Below are 16,663 nucleotides of genomic sequence, written 5' to 3' on the forward strand. Positions count from 1 at the left end.
TAGGCTTTTGTGCAAAAATTTTTTTGAAAGAGTGGACAATTTTGAACATTCTAAGATTTGACCGAGTCAAATTTAAACGACAATTAAAATTTGTGTATTTTATTAAATTTTTTTAAATTTGTGTTAAAAATAAATTCTTATCAAAATTAATGTATCTACGTGCAATTATCTCTAAATTTTAATTAGTCCTGAATAAGAAGAAGAAAAAATTAAATCTTAATTAAAAATAAGATTAATTATTTGAACTTTTCTGGTCATCTAACATTGAGGGAGTATATATGGAAAAATGCATGTAAATGGAACAAGTGTACAATTTCGTGACCTTAAAAACCGTGTAATAATTGGTCTTGCTATGTTGATCCCATCATTTTAAAAATAACGCGTCATTCTCAAAAAAAAAAAAAAAAACAAAAACAAAAAAAAACACGCAATCATTGCTTTATTAAAGGTAAACATCAGCTTAACAATGACGTTTTGAAACATTTATATGTGAAATAAATTGAGTGACCTAACTTGATTAATTTGATATTATTGGGAATTATTGGAAGAACTTGCTAGATATTTTTTTTTTGTTTTTTTTTTTTTGGAATTACGTGGGGTACCTAATTTACAATTAAATAAGCAATTCACATGTAAGCGAGACCTTTACATTACATAAAAGAGTAAAAAAAAAAAATAGAGGTGGTCTTGAGTACATTCGGGTGTACCGTACAATCGGGTTACACCTTCATTTAAACTTTAACCCGCACTCTGATTTGAATCCATATCCAGACCCAACTCATATAAATGATATTCACTCCGTCCACGAAACATATTCCCACTTGCCTCTAAATTTTTGTCCACAAAACAAATTCTCACTCTGCTTTTTAGTCGTAACTAGCTTATAGTATAAAAATATCATGCAATACATTTAGCATCTTAACGTTAACTGTATCCGAAATTTTAGTTGAAACCATTAACAAAAAATTCGAAGTTTATGTATTAACCATCCCAAAAATATTATTTGCTCCAACATATTATTACAATAAAATGCTAATACTATCATTTTATGCTTTCTTTCTAAATCTACCCTGCAACATTAACAGGGACGGATCTAGAAATTTAATAATGACCGGGCGAAATTTCACCGGATGATTAATCTAATAAAATTTCAATAAAGAAAACGAGTTGAATCTTGAATAATTATTTGAAATGACATAATTATGACCGGACGAGATTAACATATATAAATAAAAAAAATTAAAATCATACATTTATAGGTAACAAAAAAAAATTGACCGAGCGACGGCCTGGGGTGCCTGGCCTTTAGATCCGTCCCTGAACATTAACGATGGACTCGATTAAGAAGTGAGGGGGCTTCAGCACCTACCAAACAATCTTTCTATATTTTTGTTATTTTTATAAAGTTGTCAAGTTATCGATTATTTTGTAAAAGCCCCTGTTATCAAATCGCAAGAATAGAAAAATTGTCTTGCATCATACAATATAATGGTATAAAGGATTCGAATTGGAGCATATGCTGCAGATTGATCATCATGTTGCATGGTCCAACATGTTGCACCCAAATTTTTGTCAAAAATTTAGAACTCTGACAATTTTCGCAACACAAATCCAACAATGATACAATAGGTACACTATATAGTAAGTAATGATAACTTAGATATGTCAGTTAAAACAAACCAAATCATAAAATCAAGCCTATAATAAAATTTTCGCCCATGATAGGACTCGTGCGACAGAAAGAAATAATAATAATAATAATAATAATAATAATAATAATAATAATAATAATAATAATAATAATAATAATAATAATAATAATAAAAAAAAAAAGAAAAAAGAAAAAAAAGAATCAAGATTAAGTGAGTGATGTAGAACACATAAAAAAAAGATATTGACCTTCACTACATGCACATTACACCAACGATAACAATAATTAACAACAATAAATTCTCAATTTTTATATTTCCACTCATGGAAAACTCTCTCCCAAACCGGTGAAACAATCCCAGAAAAACGGATTATCCATCAAATTCTAGTAAGAATCCATGGTGAAACTCCCCAAAGATTCCTTGTTTTGGAACACAAGTGAAGATCCCATGTCCGAATTCTTGATGCAAGAATCATCCCTGCTTTGATTCGAGGGCGACCCTTCTTCTGTCTTATGCTGCATTTGATCATCATAATCTTTGAGATTTGGGATTAATGAGACGGTAGTTTCTTGAAATCCAAGGTTTTGATGACGCTGCATTTCTCCGTTGTTCGTCTTAAAATCGCGAGTTTTCGTCTGGACCGGCTTGTGGGTGACGAGGTCCAATCCCTTGAGCTTCATCTTCTTCTTGATCCTCGTGTTCCAGTAGTTCTTGATCTCGTTGTCTGTCCTTCCCGGAAAGTGTGTCGCTGTTTTAGACCACCTAATGCAAAAACAGACATGACACTTATTAGAGTGTAAAGTAAGTTAGACACAAATATTAAGAAGAGTTAAGGAGCCTAATCATTTCTACTTTTAGAATGTGTTATTATCGATTAAACAAATTAAAATAAAAAGTGTGTCATAATCAATGGGACGGATTTTCAGTACCAACATACTGGGTTGGATTTCTAGCTCACTCTTAGCACGCTAAGACACACAAATGCCTTTTCCAGCGCTTAGCTAAGATCTCTGGAGTCAGAGCACTGGTTTGAACTCCTCTCTACTCAAACACTCTTTCTCTCGGTTGAAAAGGGGTTCAAAATCTTCTAACTAAGATTACTGAGAACAGGCTCTCAAGTAATCGATTCTAGGCTTAGGATACAACAGGAGTTGCCTAAATTATTTCTAAGAGAGTTTAGGTAATCAGTAAGACTGATTTTACTACGTTTAAGTACTCTCTTCTTCGATTCAAAATTTTGCCTAAGTTAAGGCTGGCTTGAGAATTTTGACAGAGCTTCAGCGTTAGTCTTTGAATCGGTTAAGATTGAAGGTGATCCTCAAGCTCTATTTATAGGTGAAGTCCCGAATATATCCGTTGGAGAGATGGTCTTTAGGATTTTAGCCGTTGTGAGATATTTCGTGCTTTGGGCTGAGGCTTCTATCTTCTTAGCTCTTGATTGGTTGAAGGTCTGAGTCCTTTTTGTCCTTGGAGCATGATGCTTCTGATTTTTAGCACGAAAAATGAAAGTTGATGTACTCGAAAGGACGATCTTCATATCAGGTGCATTTAATGTTGTTGCAGAAATATTTAATGCGGGTGCCAGCGTTTCAGTCTGATGAAAAATGTTGACTGATATACTCAAGTCGAAGCTCCGTTGTTTACACGTGTTTGCACGTGAGACTTTAGTTTAACTGAATAATCAGTTAGAGCTTTTGTCCTTCGCTTGAACAGTCGTTGTCTTCAATTAGTTTGTCTTCTTGTTAAATGAACGTCTTTAGTTCACGATGTCCTTCGTATCACCAGTATCTCCCTTAAGTTGTTCTATCTTCAGTCGAGCTTTGATCTTCTAAGTCTTCAGTCTTTAACTTCTTCGGTCTTCGACATCAAGAAGCTTCAGTTAACCATAAACTTCAGTCTAGCTAAAAGATTGAACTCTAACAGTTAAGTTCAAGCAAAAAGTCTAGTCTAGAGAAAAGAAAAGCTAAGGATTTTGGGTCATCAGAATTAGGATGGGATATTTCTTCTATTTTCCAACAAAAATATACTCATTTCATATTTCTTTTTCTTTTTTATAAGTATATCTTATTAATTATATTCCTCAATTTAGCCTTTATTTAGTACTCCCTTCGTCCCCAAAATAAGTTCCTCTTTGGGGACGGCACGAGTTTTAAGGAAAAGTGGTAAAGTGTATTGATAGTGAAGAAAAATATGTTATAATTAGTATTAGGAGTGATGAAAAGGTGAAAAAGTGTTATAATTAGTATTGGGAGTGGTGAAAAAGTTAAAAATAAGAATAAATAAAGTATTATTAGTGGTGGGTAGTTGTCTAAAATGGAAAGAAAGAAAAAGAAACTTATTTGGGGGACGTCCCAAAAAAGAAAAAGATGAACTTATTTCAGGGACGGAGAGAGTAGTATTGTTATTACAGGACTGATTAATGAAACAAGTTAATTAAATTAGAATTACAATTATTTCAAAAAAAAATAGAATTACAATAAAAATAGACCTCTTATTCCACTCACAACACTCAGCTAATTTATTAAATTTTGTGCCATTTTGAGCAGTATTATTTTTCATGAATGGATGAATTACATAATACTTCCTCATTCCACAATAAAATTTTCTATGAGGGAGTGACAAATAAAAGTGGTGAAAATTTGTTATAATTAGTTTTGTATTGTTTTAATTCGTATTGAAAAGGGTTAATTACGCAAAAAATCATGAACTTTGGGTGGATTTCCAAACTTTCCATGATTTTTTTTTAATTATTAAATATTCCTTGAATTTAATCGACTGAACAATTTTTCCATGATTTTGAGAAAGCCCTAAATTGAGTGCTGATATGGTACCCTTTAAGTTATCTGAAAATTGACGTGGCTTCACCGGCAGTAATAAGATACGACACTGTTTAAAGGCATGTAATACTACGTCGTTTTTATCCCCTTCTTTTTTAATAACCGATTTAGGTATAGATTGGGGCAAATTAACAAATCCCGCAATCCTGCAATCATTACGTCGATTAGGGTTTGAGCAATTGAAATGAATTTCTCGGCATCTTCATCTTCAGGCGCCTCTTCCATGGCTACATTCTTTTCATTCCCTGAATGTACATGCGGAATTCGAGTGGAGATGAAAACGTCAAGAATGCGTCTCAATCTTGGGCGACAATTCTTGAGATGCTCCAACAAAGAGGTGATTGTGATGTTATTTTCTTTCGAGTTTATATCTGTTTTTGAGTTTTCCTTAAAGAAACAATCTTTTTGTTGTAGAAACAATGTGGGTTCTTTGAGTGGGTAGATCCTGAAATAAATCCTAGAAATCAAGATGATGAAGCTGCAAAATTAAACTTCTGGATTGGAGAATGCTATCGCCTACAGAAATATATGGAGGAAATTATGAAGAGAATTAGATTGTTGGAGGATGAATTAAGACTCCTCGAAATGGAGAAGGATAAGAGCAACAAGTTTTTGAAGAAGAATATGTTGATTTGTGCTTGTGTTGTTGGAGTTGTTTATGTTGTAATGCAGTCTTTTGTTGCTTAGGATTGATGGTGATTTCTTACCATTCCTTTTATAATCTCCCAGTAATCTCATTTTAATCTCCTTTACAATGGATTTCAATGGATTTCAATGGATTTCTGTAATTCTCTGTTGATTTTAACATCAAGTTTTTGGGCAAGAAAGGTTATGCATAATTGAATTAAAAGACATAACAGATGGATCAATACTTGACATAAAACTAGCTACAAAAGACAGGAAATAACGTAACAAACTTGTTGGATTGGCATTCTTGGCAAATAAACATGTCTTGGCATAACTGAATTCAAAAGTAGCTACAAGTTCAACATGTTAATCACTTGACATAAAAGCACATGTCTTGGCAAAAAGAAAACATAAAAAACATGGTGAAACAGTTTCAAAAATTCTTCAAGTGTTGGATTGGTTTTCTAGTATAGGGCCTTGGATGGATAGCTCTTCTTCTCTTGGGATTTGTTGCTCTGAACTGCCAGTTGCAACATATGAGTTGCTTGTTTCTTCTCCAATGTAATGTCATATTCCTTTGCTTGCCCACAATGAATTAAAGAAAATCCACTTAAAATTAGATCAATTGAAGGAAATAACATAACAAACTTAAGTAGTATTAAGGTTTACCTCTTGTCTCTCCATTGCAATATCCCTGCCCCTGCCCCTACCCATGCCACTGTCCTTGGGCTTGCCCCTGCCCCTGCCCCTTCCTCTTGATGCAACCTCTATGGACTCTCTGGTCTCTATAGAGTCTTGGGTGTGTAGGCTCTATGGGTTCAAGGAGTGGGGTTTTTATTGGTCTTCCAGGCTTTCTCTTCTCACCATCAAGCTTCTCTACTTCATCATTCGTACATCCTCTTGAATTATCCCAACTTGTAAACACCCTTCGCATGTCATCATAGTACCTATCTTTCTCAGTCTCGAAGGATTTTTGGGGTCATTCTCATCCTTGTCTCTTCTCCTCTTCTTCTTTGGTCTGTCGGGCATGATCCTCACCTGTGGGGGCTCAACTAAATATCCAGGAGCCTTTGGTCATAGCCTCTCACCATTGATTGGCTCAAGTGGGAATGAGTAGGCCTTTCAAATACTCCCTCCGTGCCAATAAAAGTGGCCACATTTCCATTTTGGTTTGTCCCATTAAAAGTGGCCACTTTCTAAAAGTAGTAATATTAGTATTTAATTAAGCTCACTTAATTAAAATTAGGACTCTCTAATTAAATCTCATTTATTTACCACTATCTCACTCATCTCTCTCTCACTTATCATTCACCACACTCAACACACCACCGGCACCGCCTCCTTCTTCTCCGGCGGAGAGCACCGCCGTCAGCCACGACCGCCGGCCACCCCTCGCGGCCTCGCCTGTCACCTTCTCAACTCCTTCTCTCGTCTCTCACCTCTTCTCCCTCAAAAAACACAACACCCTCGCCTGTCACCTTCTCAACTCCCTCTCTCGTCTCTCACCTCGTCGGCGGCGAGGGTTTGCACTGGTTTGGCCGTCGGAAGTCGACGAATCGGAGAGCGGCGCGGGTTAGCTCTTTGCCGCCGCTGCCGATTTGGGGCTAGGGCTTTTCCGCCGATTTGGGGCTAGGGCTTTGCCGCCGCCGTCGATTTGGCTGTCAGAAGTCGACGCCGTCTCTTCGCCGCTCCGCCTCTCCAGTCGGCGTTGCCTCTCTTCTCAGGCCTTACGCCATAGAAACGCCCACGGGAGGAGCACTAGATCTTGTCTCAAAAACCACCGCTCTGTAACTTCAGACGAAGTCGACATCTTCGTGGGATTTAAGATTTTGCTTCATTTTTTGTTTGAGATTTGCTTCATTTTTTGAAGATTTTTGCAAGATTTGAGATGGTTTGCTTCATTTCTTGCGGTTTGCCTCATTTTTGGGGATGATTTGTGCTTATTTTTTGTGGATTGGGGATGATTTGTGCTTATTTTTTGTTAAATTGATTTGGCTAAAAAAACCCCCTCATTTTTGTGGATGATTTCTGCCATCGTCGGAAGTCTGATTTGGGGATGATTTCAGGCGGCTGGTTCGACGACACTGTCACCATCGCCCAAATGCAGTGAGAGGAAGAAGAAGTTTTAATTAAATCCTTAATTTTGGTGGACCACAATTAATTAAACATAACTATCTCCTTCTTAATCTCCGTGCCCAAAAAAAAGTGGCCACTTTTATTGGGACGGAGGGAGTATGTTTCCGTGCTCAAGTACTTATGCACATATGTGGCTGGATCCTCCTTCATGAAATGAATAGCAGAAATAGCACGTACAAGGTATACATGTTATCTCCCAAGTCCTACAATTACATGTCCTCTCATGAAGAGACACAATAAACCCATCTTCTTTGTTTGAGACCTCATATTTTCCTCCTAGACCAGGGTGAGAAGTACAATACCTAGCATGTGATTTAAGTTTCTCAAGCTTCTTTCTAACAGCTAGTGTAATTGAATCAGTGACAATGTTCACATGTTGTAATTTCTTATATTGTCTCTCCCTCAACCCACTTTTAATTTCCTCTAACATATGGATGATATGTTTCCCCCTAGCACTAAGAATATACCCATTAAAAGTCTCTGATACATTATTATCCACCATATCACTGACACAACATGTAGAAATAAAGGCTTTACAAAACCTGGTAGGATCTCTCTGAAGCAGATCCTCATATGCCATTTGATTTTCAGTTTTCAGAGTCTCCATTGCTGCATCCCTCACAGCTTGCCAAAACATGTTCTTCAATGCCACTCCTTTGAACTGCTTTTTCCAGTTCATATAGACATGGCGAGCACAGTTTCTGTGCTCTGCCAATGGAGCCAACACCACCAGCATTAGTATACCCAAGCTTCTTGATTTCGTCCTCTAAGTCAAGGTACTCAAACCTATCTTTATCTAATCCGAATATACCTACAACATCACCACCAGAGTACAATCTACCTGCACCTAAGTTGACAAACTTCCCACCATGATGAATGTACAAACCAAATTCATCACTGCAAATGAAAAAAAAAAAAAAAAACAGAAATTCAATGCAATGGACAATGAAAATCATAGATTCACACGCATGAAAAGTTTAGATTTCAAACCCCTAACCTAATGACTCAATTTTTCAGTGAGCTAAGGGCGGCAAAAACTATGGGCGACAAATTCTATTCAATGGTAAAGCGAGATACCTGTCCCCCATTTCGCAAAATCGCGTCTAATCTCGTTGTCAATATCTCCTCGTACGTCTTCTTCTCGGCGCCTTCTTCACAATATCTCATCGTCTACCTAGGTCAATTTCTCTCCAAACAGTTGCAGTCAAGCAAAAATGGTGAAATGTAATTTAGGGTGGTGAAATTTATTTAGGGTTAAATCTGATTTAACCCTAACAATCAAACGACGTCGTTTGATGCGTAATTGAGTCAAAACGACGTCTTTTAATATAATGTATCAAAACAACGTAGTTTCATGTAATGCCACGTAGGCGCCAGCTCAGCCCGGAGCTTAACCGGAGGAAAAAACCATAGAAAAATTGCTCAGTCGATTACATTCAGGGAATATTTAATTAAAAAAAAGTTCATGAAAAATTTGAAAATTCACCCAAAGTTGATGATTTTTCGCGTAATTAACCCTATTGAAAATATGAAAAAGTAGGGACAAATGAAGTATTGTTATAATCAAAAAATAAAAAGATTTATTTCATCGATTGTCTTGAAAAAAAAATTATAGACGGAGAGATAGTACAATACAAAAGGACTTGGGGTGTGGGGGGGGGGGGGGGGTACGTGGATTTGGCATGTGGAGTGATTGCATTTTGCTTCCCCTTGGTGACAAGTAAGTAGAGATTACGTGTCAGCTTGTGGTTGGGGTTCTTGGACGAAGTGCTCGACATTTAACCCTCATCACCATATATAAAGCGCCAGGTGGTTTCGTCTTCACAATAAACTTAGCTCCGTCTCAACTTACCTTTCCTTTTCACTTCTCTTCCATCTCTCAACTCTGCAGATTTACACGTACCCGTTTGCATTTGAAAGACAACCAAGCTTCTCAAAGCTAGGTAAAAATATCTGGATTTTTGGAAATGTTTAAATAGTCTTTTTCCATGATTCACGATAGTTATGTCATTCCAGTCGAATCGTAGTGTAGATGCATGCAGAGGATATTCAGTTACGATTTTTAGCTGACTGAGGAATATTCGAGGATTTTTTTTTTTTTAATCCGTGATTTTCTTCGTTTTAATTTGGTGCAACTATATAAGAAAATGATTGTACGTCAGGCTTTTGCTTTGGCTGCGGATCGATATTCTCCTCCGTTTGTGCGTTTGCGAGAGAGTGTGGTTGTACGTTTAGCGTGTGTTGTACCTTCGACTCCATCGTCGAAGCTCTGTCGAGCTGGTGATTTCCTCGAATTGCATTAGTCTCTCTCTGTTTCTGCCCATCATTTTCAGTTATCAAGGCCGATTGTACTTCCAGCTTCCATCTTCAGAGAAAATTGATTCATTTCTTTTGATTCAATTTTCACCTTTTTCCAGCTACTTTTCCTTGTTTGTTTGTCTCTCTCAAAAGAGAAATTTTGATGAAAAGTGGACAAAGAAGCTCTGTTTTTGAATTTGACCTCCTCCTTAACTCCATATAACTGTTTAAACATTGTTACGACAGAGAATTGGAGGGCGAGTGGAAAGATGACGGTGACACCAAAGATCTGTGTGAATGAAGGGAAGCTTATGGTTCATGGGAAAACCATACTTACAGGTGTGGCGGATAACATTGTGTTGACTCCAGGATCAGGCGTGGGCCTCCTTGCCGGCGCATTCATCGGCGCCACCGCCTCTCATAGCAAGAGCCTTCACGTCTTCCCAGTTGGCGTTCTAGAGTACGCACCCTCGCCCTCGCCCTCTCTCTATTGTAAACTCGTTTCTCAAACACCAAAATATAATTAAACTGGTTTTTCTGGAAAAAGGGGTGTGCGCTTCATGTGCCTATTCCGTTTCAAGCTGTGGTGGATGACGCAGAGAATGGGAACCTGCGGGCGGGATATTCCGTTGGAGACCCAGTTCATGCTCGTTGAGAGTACAGACGATGAGCGCGAAGACAGGCCCACTATATACACAGTCTTCCTGCCTCTTCTCGAAGGGCAGTTTCGCGCTGTTCTTCAGGGGAACGAGAGGAACGAGCTTGAGATTTGCCTCGAGAGTGGTGAGTTCGAGCTCCATCAATATATGGGCAAGAGAAGAATCATTTAACCGCACCAAACTCATTGTTTGATATAATTCTGCTGCAGGCGATAATGCTGTTGAAACCAATCAAGGGCATTACCTTGTTTACATGCATGCTGGGACCAATCCTTTTGAAGTCATCAATCAGGCTGTGAAGTAAGTACTCTGTTTTGCCAACCTCTTTTCAATTCACACTCTCTTGCTTCTTTTTCTAATATGGAGAAATTTGTGTAAAACAGAGCTGTGGAGAAACACTTGCAAACATTTCAGCACCGAGAGAAGAAGAAGGTGAGAATATATTGTTTTTTGTAACTGCTCAAGATTTTGAAAAATATTACAGAGCATGCTTATATGTATGAATTCCGACTGTGTAGATGCCCTCATACATCGACTGGTTTGGCTGGTGTACCTGGGACGCTTTCTACACTGATGTCACCGCAGAGGGTGTCGAAGAAGGGCTCAAGAGGTAAGTTCTTGTCGGCTTTGAATGTAACTTGTAGAACGCGAACTAAGTCGCTTACCTTGTGTGTTTAATTTGTCAGCTTGTCGGAGGGAGGCACACCTCCTCGTTTTCTCATCATAGACGATGGCTGGCAACAAATCGGAAGTGAGGTGAAGGATGCCGCAGAAGCTGTTGTACAAGAAGGAGCCCAGTAAGAGACAACTCACTGTTAATTTCTTCCGAGTATAATAAACTTTGTGAACTTCAGGCAACTTATCTAGGATATCTCCAATGTTTGATCTACAGGTTTGCAAACAGGCTAACAGGAATAAAGGAGAACGAAAAATTCAAGAAAAACGGACAAACCGATGAGCAAGAATCCGGTCTGAAGCAGGTCGTGAAAACATCAAAGCAGCAGCACAATGTCAAGTAAGATCACCAAGTAAACTTTTGCCTAGGAAGTTATGGTTTTATCAGATCAAATCGAGCTAAACATAACGACTTACTATTTATTGCTGTATACTTTCAGGTACGTCTACGTTTGGCACGCTCTGGCAGGTTACTGGGGCGGGGTGCAACCCTCCGGTTCTGGTATGGAACACTACGAAACAGCTTTGGCATACCCGGTGCAGTCTCCTGGTGTTCTAGGCAACCAGCCGGACATTGTCATGGATAGCCTTGCTGTTCATGGCTTGGGCCTGGTACACCCTAAGAAGGTCTTCAACTTTTACAACGAGCTTCACGCCTATTTGTCTTCATGTGGTGTGGATGGAGTCAAAGTCGACGTGCAGAACATCATTGAGACTCTCGGTGCTGGCCATGGCGGTAGAGTATCTCTCACTCGTAGCTATCACCAAGCACTAGAAGCCTCTGTCTCACGCAACTTTCCAGACAACGGCTGTATCGCTTGCATGTGCCACAACACTGATGGACTCTACAGTGCCAAGCAGACTGCTATAGTTAGAGCCTCCGACGATTTCTACCCTCGTGATCCTGCTTCACACACCATTCACATTTCTTCAGTAGCTTACAACACTGTATTCTTGGGTGAATTCATGCAGCCTGATTGGGACATGTTCCATGTGAGTACTACTCGACTATAGTTCTTTGAAATCATCAAATTTTTCATGCTGTCATTGTGAGATGCTGATTCCTACACTTGTTTTTACAGAGCCTGCATCCAGCTGCTGAGTACCACGCTGCAGCTCGATCCGTGGGAGGGTGTGCTATCTATGTCAGCGACAAGCCTGGTAACCACAACTTCGAGCTTCTGAAGAAGTTGGTTCTCCCCGACGGATCAATTCTCAGAGCATCATTGCCCGGACGACCCACACTAGATTGCCTCTTTGTCGACCCAGCCAGAGATGGGACGAGGTTCGTTGCATCATCTCTTCCTAACGCCTTCTATCCCTGCATCACCAACCAAGAAACTAATGTCCACTTCCACCATGTCTTTTGCAGCTTGCTTAAAATCTGGAACGTGAACAAGTGCTCCGGGGTGGTTGGCGTATTCAACTGCCAGGGCGCAGGGTGGTGCAAAGTAACTAAGAAGACGCGTATCCATAATGCCTCCCCCGGCACTCTCACTGGCTCTGTTCGAGCCACTGATGTCGATTCAATTGCTCAAATAGCTCGACCGGACTGGAAGGGTGAGACTGTAGCCTATGCTCATAGATCAGGAGAGGTAGTTCGGCTGCCAGAAGGGGCTTCATTGCCTGTCACACTCAAGGTTCTCGAATACGAACTCTTCCACTTCTGCCCTGTGAAGGTACGTTTTCCATCACACACCCGCATTCCATTTTTAACAGAGCACCGGCTTCTTACTTACTCTAACTGACGACCTACCTCATCTACCCAAAACAGAATGTCACGGACAGCATTGCCTTCGCTCCCATTGGCTTGCTCGACATGTTCAACTCCGGTGCTGCTGTCGAGCAGTTTGAAGTCTACAATACTTCCATAACCAACAATGACTCAGAGGCTTCAACTGAAAGCAGATCGTCTGTCGCTATAGTTGCACTCAAGGCTAGAGGATGCGGGCGCTTCGGAGTCTACTGCTCTCAACGGCCACTGAGATGCACCCTGGACAATGTCGAAACTGAGTTTAACTACGAAGCAGCAAGCGGATTGGCAACTCTGATGATCCCAGTTCCCAAAGAGGAAATGCATAGATGGTCCATTGAAATCCAAGTTTAAGTAGTGCATACTTACTATCTAGATGCAAATCCTAGTCCGAGATGGCCTCGTCCCATTCGGAGAGTAGTTTTCTCTCTAGCTTTAGCCTTTTTTCCTCCAATAAAATCATCTATGTTTTTCTTGTCATCGTCTAACTATTTCTTCTCTCATGGTTCTTTTATCGAGTTTATGGAGAGTTACACTAAGAGATAATGAATAATTGAAGAAGATGAAGCAAATACTTGTAATTGTATAAGAAAAAGGGCTTAATTCAAAACAGTTAGTTGTATGTGAAGAAACTCACCAAAATTAATGTGATCCAAAACTTCCACTCTGAATTAGGAGCCAAGAATCTTGAAATCAAACAATGAATGAAGATTCACCAGAAGTCCTGGCAAGAGCAGACTCCATCGACAAACTTGTGGAACCGAATTCTATCCCTAACGATGATTTCGCGATTGTACAACTTGCTTATAGTCTTTGTCACTTCATGACAGTCTTCGCAGACCCTAAGGTTCTTCACTACTCTAATAGTTGCAGGCGCCTTCGTCTTCAACAGACCGTATGCAATGGCCAACCTCTCACTGTGCTCCCAGAGAGCATCCAGCTTCTCCCCATTACCAACATTCTGCAAAACAGACGCGATCCAAGGTTCATGACCGCTGGCCTGAACCCTCTCCGACACTTCACATATGAAATCGGTTATGTCCTTAGCTTCAGGATGGGACCAATCGCCCATCACAAACTCATGCACATGCCCATTGATCTCAATGGAACTGCACCCGGGCACAGCTTTGATCCCCCTCTCTCTCATCTGCCTTCTCACGCTACTCATCTTAACCCAATCTGATGCAGATGCATACAAGCTCGAAAGCAGTATGTAATTCTCTGCGTTATGTGGCTCCAACTGAAGAAGCTGCTTAGCTACTTCCTCGCCTTTGTGGAACATCTTGTTCTTCTTGAAACTGACCACCAATGTTCGCCATATTGCTGGATTAGGAGCAACGGGCATGCTTGCCACGAATTCGTATGCATCTTCGGCCTTGTTTGCACGACAAAATAGATCAACCATGCAGCCGTAATGCTCCATAGACGGCTCCATCCCACAGTCAAGCATGCTCGACCAATATTTCCTCCCCTCGGCTACAAGGCCGCCATGGGCACATGCCGACAACACTCCAATAAGGGTCACATGGTTAGGCTCAACCTGACATAAAATTCAAAACAATGCACGTTACAAACTTCTCATGAAGAATGGGTGGCAAGATTTAACACAATCTGAGACTATCCATGCTCAAACTTGAACATGGAACAGGTTGAGAGAGAGAGAGAGAGAGCATTCCAAACACTGCACATTACAAACTACTCATGAAGAATTGACATGAAGGTTGTTTAACACATATCCATGCTCAAATTTCAACATGGAACACAATAACTATAACAAGGTTGAGAGAGAGAGAGAGAGAGAGAAGAGACTAATCCAAACAATGCACTTTACAAACGAGTCATGATGATAGATGCCAAGATTCAATCACAAGCATCAGCACAATCTGAGGCTATGCATGCTCGAATCTTGAACATGAATCACAATAACTATACTAACGTGCCAAAAATAACCAACCAATAGCAAATAATATATTCACTCCACGCACTTGCAAGATTCCTCTCTAAACTTCAAACTAGTTAATTCAACTAGACAATTATCTAAATCCATTTAATGTTTCTTATCTTTTGAGTTTTATACATGAGTTTTTATAGTGAAAATCTTTATTACTTCACCTGAATTTTTTTTAATGGCAACATATAAATCTAGCTTTTTACAAATCTGATAGTGCAAAACAGAAAATTTGGCTAAAGCAGCAATTATTCAATATAGCTTTCTTGTATTTTTTTGGATTTTAATCAAATTTCACGAACAAAACCTATACTCCATCGATATTAAACATAATACAAACCACTAAATTGTATTTTTGGTGTAAAATTCCAAACCAACTTAAATAATTAACATCGTACGTACAATACATACACTAATATCGAAAATATTCTGAAACCCTATTATTAAGCGACAGAAGTTCAAACTTGATAAGAAAGAGCAAGGTTACCCTGCATAAGGTCATAATCTCGAAAGCAAATAATTTTAGAAATAAGATAAGCACTGCCACAGCAAATACCACTGAAATGACTAAATCCCAAAGAAATACCTGAGCTTCTCCCATTCTCTGGAACATCTCCAACGCCTCGTTTGCCATTCCCGTGATAGCAAATCCGACAATCATAGAGCTCCACGCCTTTGCATCCCTCACGGGCATGGCCTCAAAAACAGCCCGCGCCTTCTCAATGCACCCACACTTGGCGTACATATTCACAAGCGCCGTGCTCACCTCAAGATCATTCTTTATCCCCTTCTTATCAATAAACATATGCAGCCATTTCCCCAAATCAAGCGCTCCAGCCATCGCACACGCAGAGATAGCACTCACCATCGTCACCTCATCCGGCTTCACCCCGCCCTTCTGCATCTCCCTAAACACCTCCAACGCCTCGTTCACCTTCCCAACCCTCGCGTAGCCCCCGATCATGGCGCTCCACGCGACCACGTTTCTGTCAGACATTTCGTCGAACACCTTCCGGCCCAGCCCGACCTCCTCGCATTTGGCGTAGAAGTTGAGCAGCGAGGTCTGCACGAACGAATTCCCAGCCAATCCGGAGGTAATGGCGTGCTTGTGGACCTGGCGCCCCTCGTGGAGCGCCGGGAGCATCGAGCAGGATTTGAAGACGAAGGCCAGCGTGAAGGTGTTGGAGGGCGGGAATTTGGATCGAATCAATCTCCTGAAGAGGAAAATGGGCTCCGCAGAGGGGGCGTGGTGCAGGAATCCTCTGATGAGGGTGTTGTAGGCGAAGATGTTAGGGCAGCGGATCTGGAAGAGAAGGCGCTTGGCGTAGTGGACATCGCGGTAGGCGGCGAAGCAGAGGATTTTGGAGAGAGAGAAAGCGTAGGTGGAGGGAGAGAGGTGGGGATGGGTGAGAATGTGAGCGTGGATTTGATTGAGAAGTCTCATGTTGGGACATTTCTTGATCAGTAATGCCAATCTTTCTTCTTCTTTTTCTGCCAGCTCTCCTTTTCTGCGCTGCTGCTCTCCTCTGCTTCCAATATTTTGCTTCGCAACTCGCAATAGAATTATACTGTAATTTTAGTTTCAAATCTGGGCTTTCTTCAATCCATACCGGCCCAGACCAAATAATTGGCAATTGACAATTAAATAAGTTAAGACAAACCATGATACATGCATGACTTCTCAATAATTATCACAAAAATCAAGTAAAAAAAAATATATTATCAAACAAAATTTGTGCGTGACTTAATCCTATTAAAATAGTCATTTTCATGTTATGAAGATAAAAGTAATTGTAAAGAACAAAAAAGTTACCATTCTTACAAATTACAATGTTACCCTTAATTTCATAGCATTCCAAAAATCCATTAGAGCAACTGCAGCACAAGGGTCGAAGCCGGGATCGACCCGCGTCGAAGGAAGAGGCCGCGCGCTGGAGACGCGCCCAGATGCGAGGCGGGGTCGAAGCCTGGACCCGGGGCGAGAGAGGAGAGAGTATGGCGCGTCCTTCGGACGCTCCCAATTTAAAAACAAAAAACAAAAATCGTTAATTTTGAATTAATTCGACCGTTTGCTATTT

The 16,663-nt window shown here is 40.1% G+C and overlaps 3 protein-coding genes across 4 annotated transcripts; 1 reads left to right on the forward strand and 2 right to left on the reverse strand.

The window, feature by feature from the left end:
* Nucleotides 1-2,035: 2,035 nt before the first annotated feature.
* LOC130990554 (MYB-like transcription factor ODO1) lies at nucleotides 2,036-4,714 on the reverse strand. The gene is made up of 2 exons (XM_057914778.1): nucleotides 4,593-4,714; nucleotides 2,036-2,414 (listed from the first exon to the last, which is right to left on the reverse strand). Exons 1-2 carry the CDS (start codon nucleotides 4,712-4,714, stop codon nucleotides 2,036-2,038), a joined length of 501 nt encoding a protein of 166 aa, XP_057770761.1.
* A 4,326-nt stretch (nucleotides 4,715-9,040) lies between these two features.
* On the forward strand, nucleotides 9,041-13,117 carry LOC130990142 (probable galactinol--sucrose galactosyltransferase 2). Of its 2 annotated transcripts, XM_057914346.1 has the most exons (13): nucleotides 9,083-9,195; nucleotides 9,415-9,532; nucleotides 9,797-10,010; nucleotides 10,098-10,333; nucleotides 10,419-10,509; nucleotides 10,593-10,641; nucleotides 10,728-10,819; nucleotides 10,896-11,006; nucleotides 11,102-11,224; nucleotides 11,325-11,877; nucleotides 11,967-12,169; nucleotides 12,257-12,563; nucleotides 12,659-13,117. In XM_057914346.1, exons 3-13 carry the CDS (start codon nucleotides 9,820-9,822, stop codon nucleotides 12,989-12,991), a joined length of 2,289 nt encoding a protein of 762 aa, XP_057770329.1. In that variant the 5' UTR covers nucleotides 9,083-9,195; nucleotides 9,415-9,532; nucleotides 9,797-9,819; the 3' UTR covers nucleotides 12,992-13,117. The 2 variants fall into 2 exon arrangements, with proteins under 2 accessions (XP_057770328.1, XP_057770329.1); XM_057914345.1 differs by lacking the exon at nucleotides 9,415-9,532 and having other exon boundaries at nucleotides 9,041-9,195.
* Nucleotides 13,118-13,279: 162 nt separating this feature from the next.
* LOC130990143 (pentatricopeptide repeat-containing protein At5g48910-like) lies at nucleotides 13,280-16,196 on the reverse strand. Its single transcript, XM_057914347.1, has 2 exons — nucleotides 15,172-16,196; nucleotides 13,280-14,177 (listed from the first exon to the last, which is right to left on the reverse strand). Exons 1-2 carry the CDS (start codon nucleotides 16,027-16,029, stop codon nucleotides 13,350-13,352), a joined length of 1,686 nt encoding a protein of 561 aa, XP_057770330.1. The 5' UTR covers nucleotides 16,030-16,196; the 3' UTR covers nucleotides 13,280-13,349.
* Nucleotides 16,197-16,663: the final 467 nt, after the last annotated feature.

The sequence above is a fragment of the Salvia miltiorrhiza genome, chromosome 6 (assembly GCF_028751815.1).
Source record: "Salvia miltiorrhiza cultivar Shanhuang (shh) chromosome 6, IMPLAD_Smil_shh, whole genome shotgun sequence".
Classification (NCBI taxonomy): Eukaryota; Viridiplantae; Streptophyta; class Magnoliopsida; order Lamiales; family Lamiaceae; genus Salvia; species Salvia miltiorrhiza.

What these genes read in the sequence shown, in the direction of transcription:
- LOC130990554 (XM_057914778.1), bottom strand. Translation starts at nt 4,714, where the DNA reads ATGGAAGAGGCGCCTGAAGATGAAGATGCCGAGAAATTCATTTCAATT. An exon ending in CCCAATCTATACCTAAATCG is followed by an intron (nt 2,415 to 4,592) that starts GTTATTAAAAAA and finishes TTTTTGCATTAG; the next exon opens with GTGGTCTAAAACAGCGACAC.
- LOC130990142 (XM_057914345.1), top strand. Translation starts at nt 9,820, where the DNA reads ATGACGGTGACACCAAAGATCTGTGTGAATGAAGGGAAGCTTATGGTT. An exon ending in TGAGATTTGCCTCGAGAGTG is followed by an intron (nt 10,334 to 10,418) that starts GTGAGTTCGAGC and finishes ATTCTGCTGCAG; the next exon opens with GCGATAATGCTGTTGAAACC. An exon ending in AAGCAGCAGCACAATGTCAA is followed by an intron (nt 11,225 to 11,324) that starts GTAAGATCACCA and finishes GTATACTTTCAG; the next exon opens with GTACGTCTACGTTTGGCACG.
- LOC130990143 (XM_057914347.1), bottom strand. Translation starts at nt 16,029, where the DNA reads ATGAGACTTCTCAATCAAATCCACGCTCACATTCTCACCCATCCCCAC. An exon ending in AGAGAATGGGAGAAGCTCAG is followed by an intron (nt 14,178 to 15,171) that starts GTATTTCTTTGG and finishes ATTTTATGTCAG; the next exon opens with GTTGAGCCTAACCATGTGAC.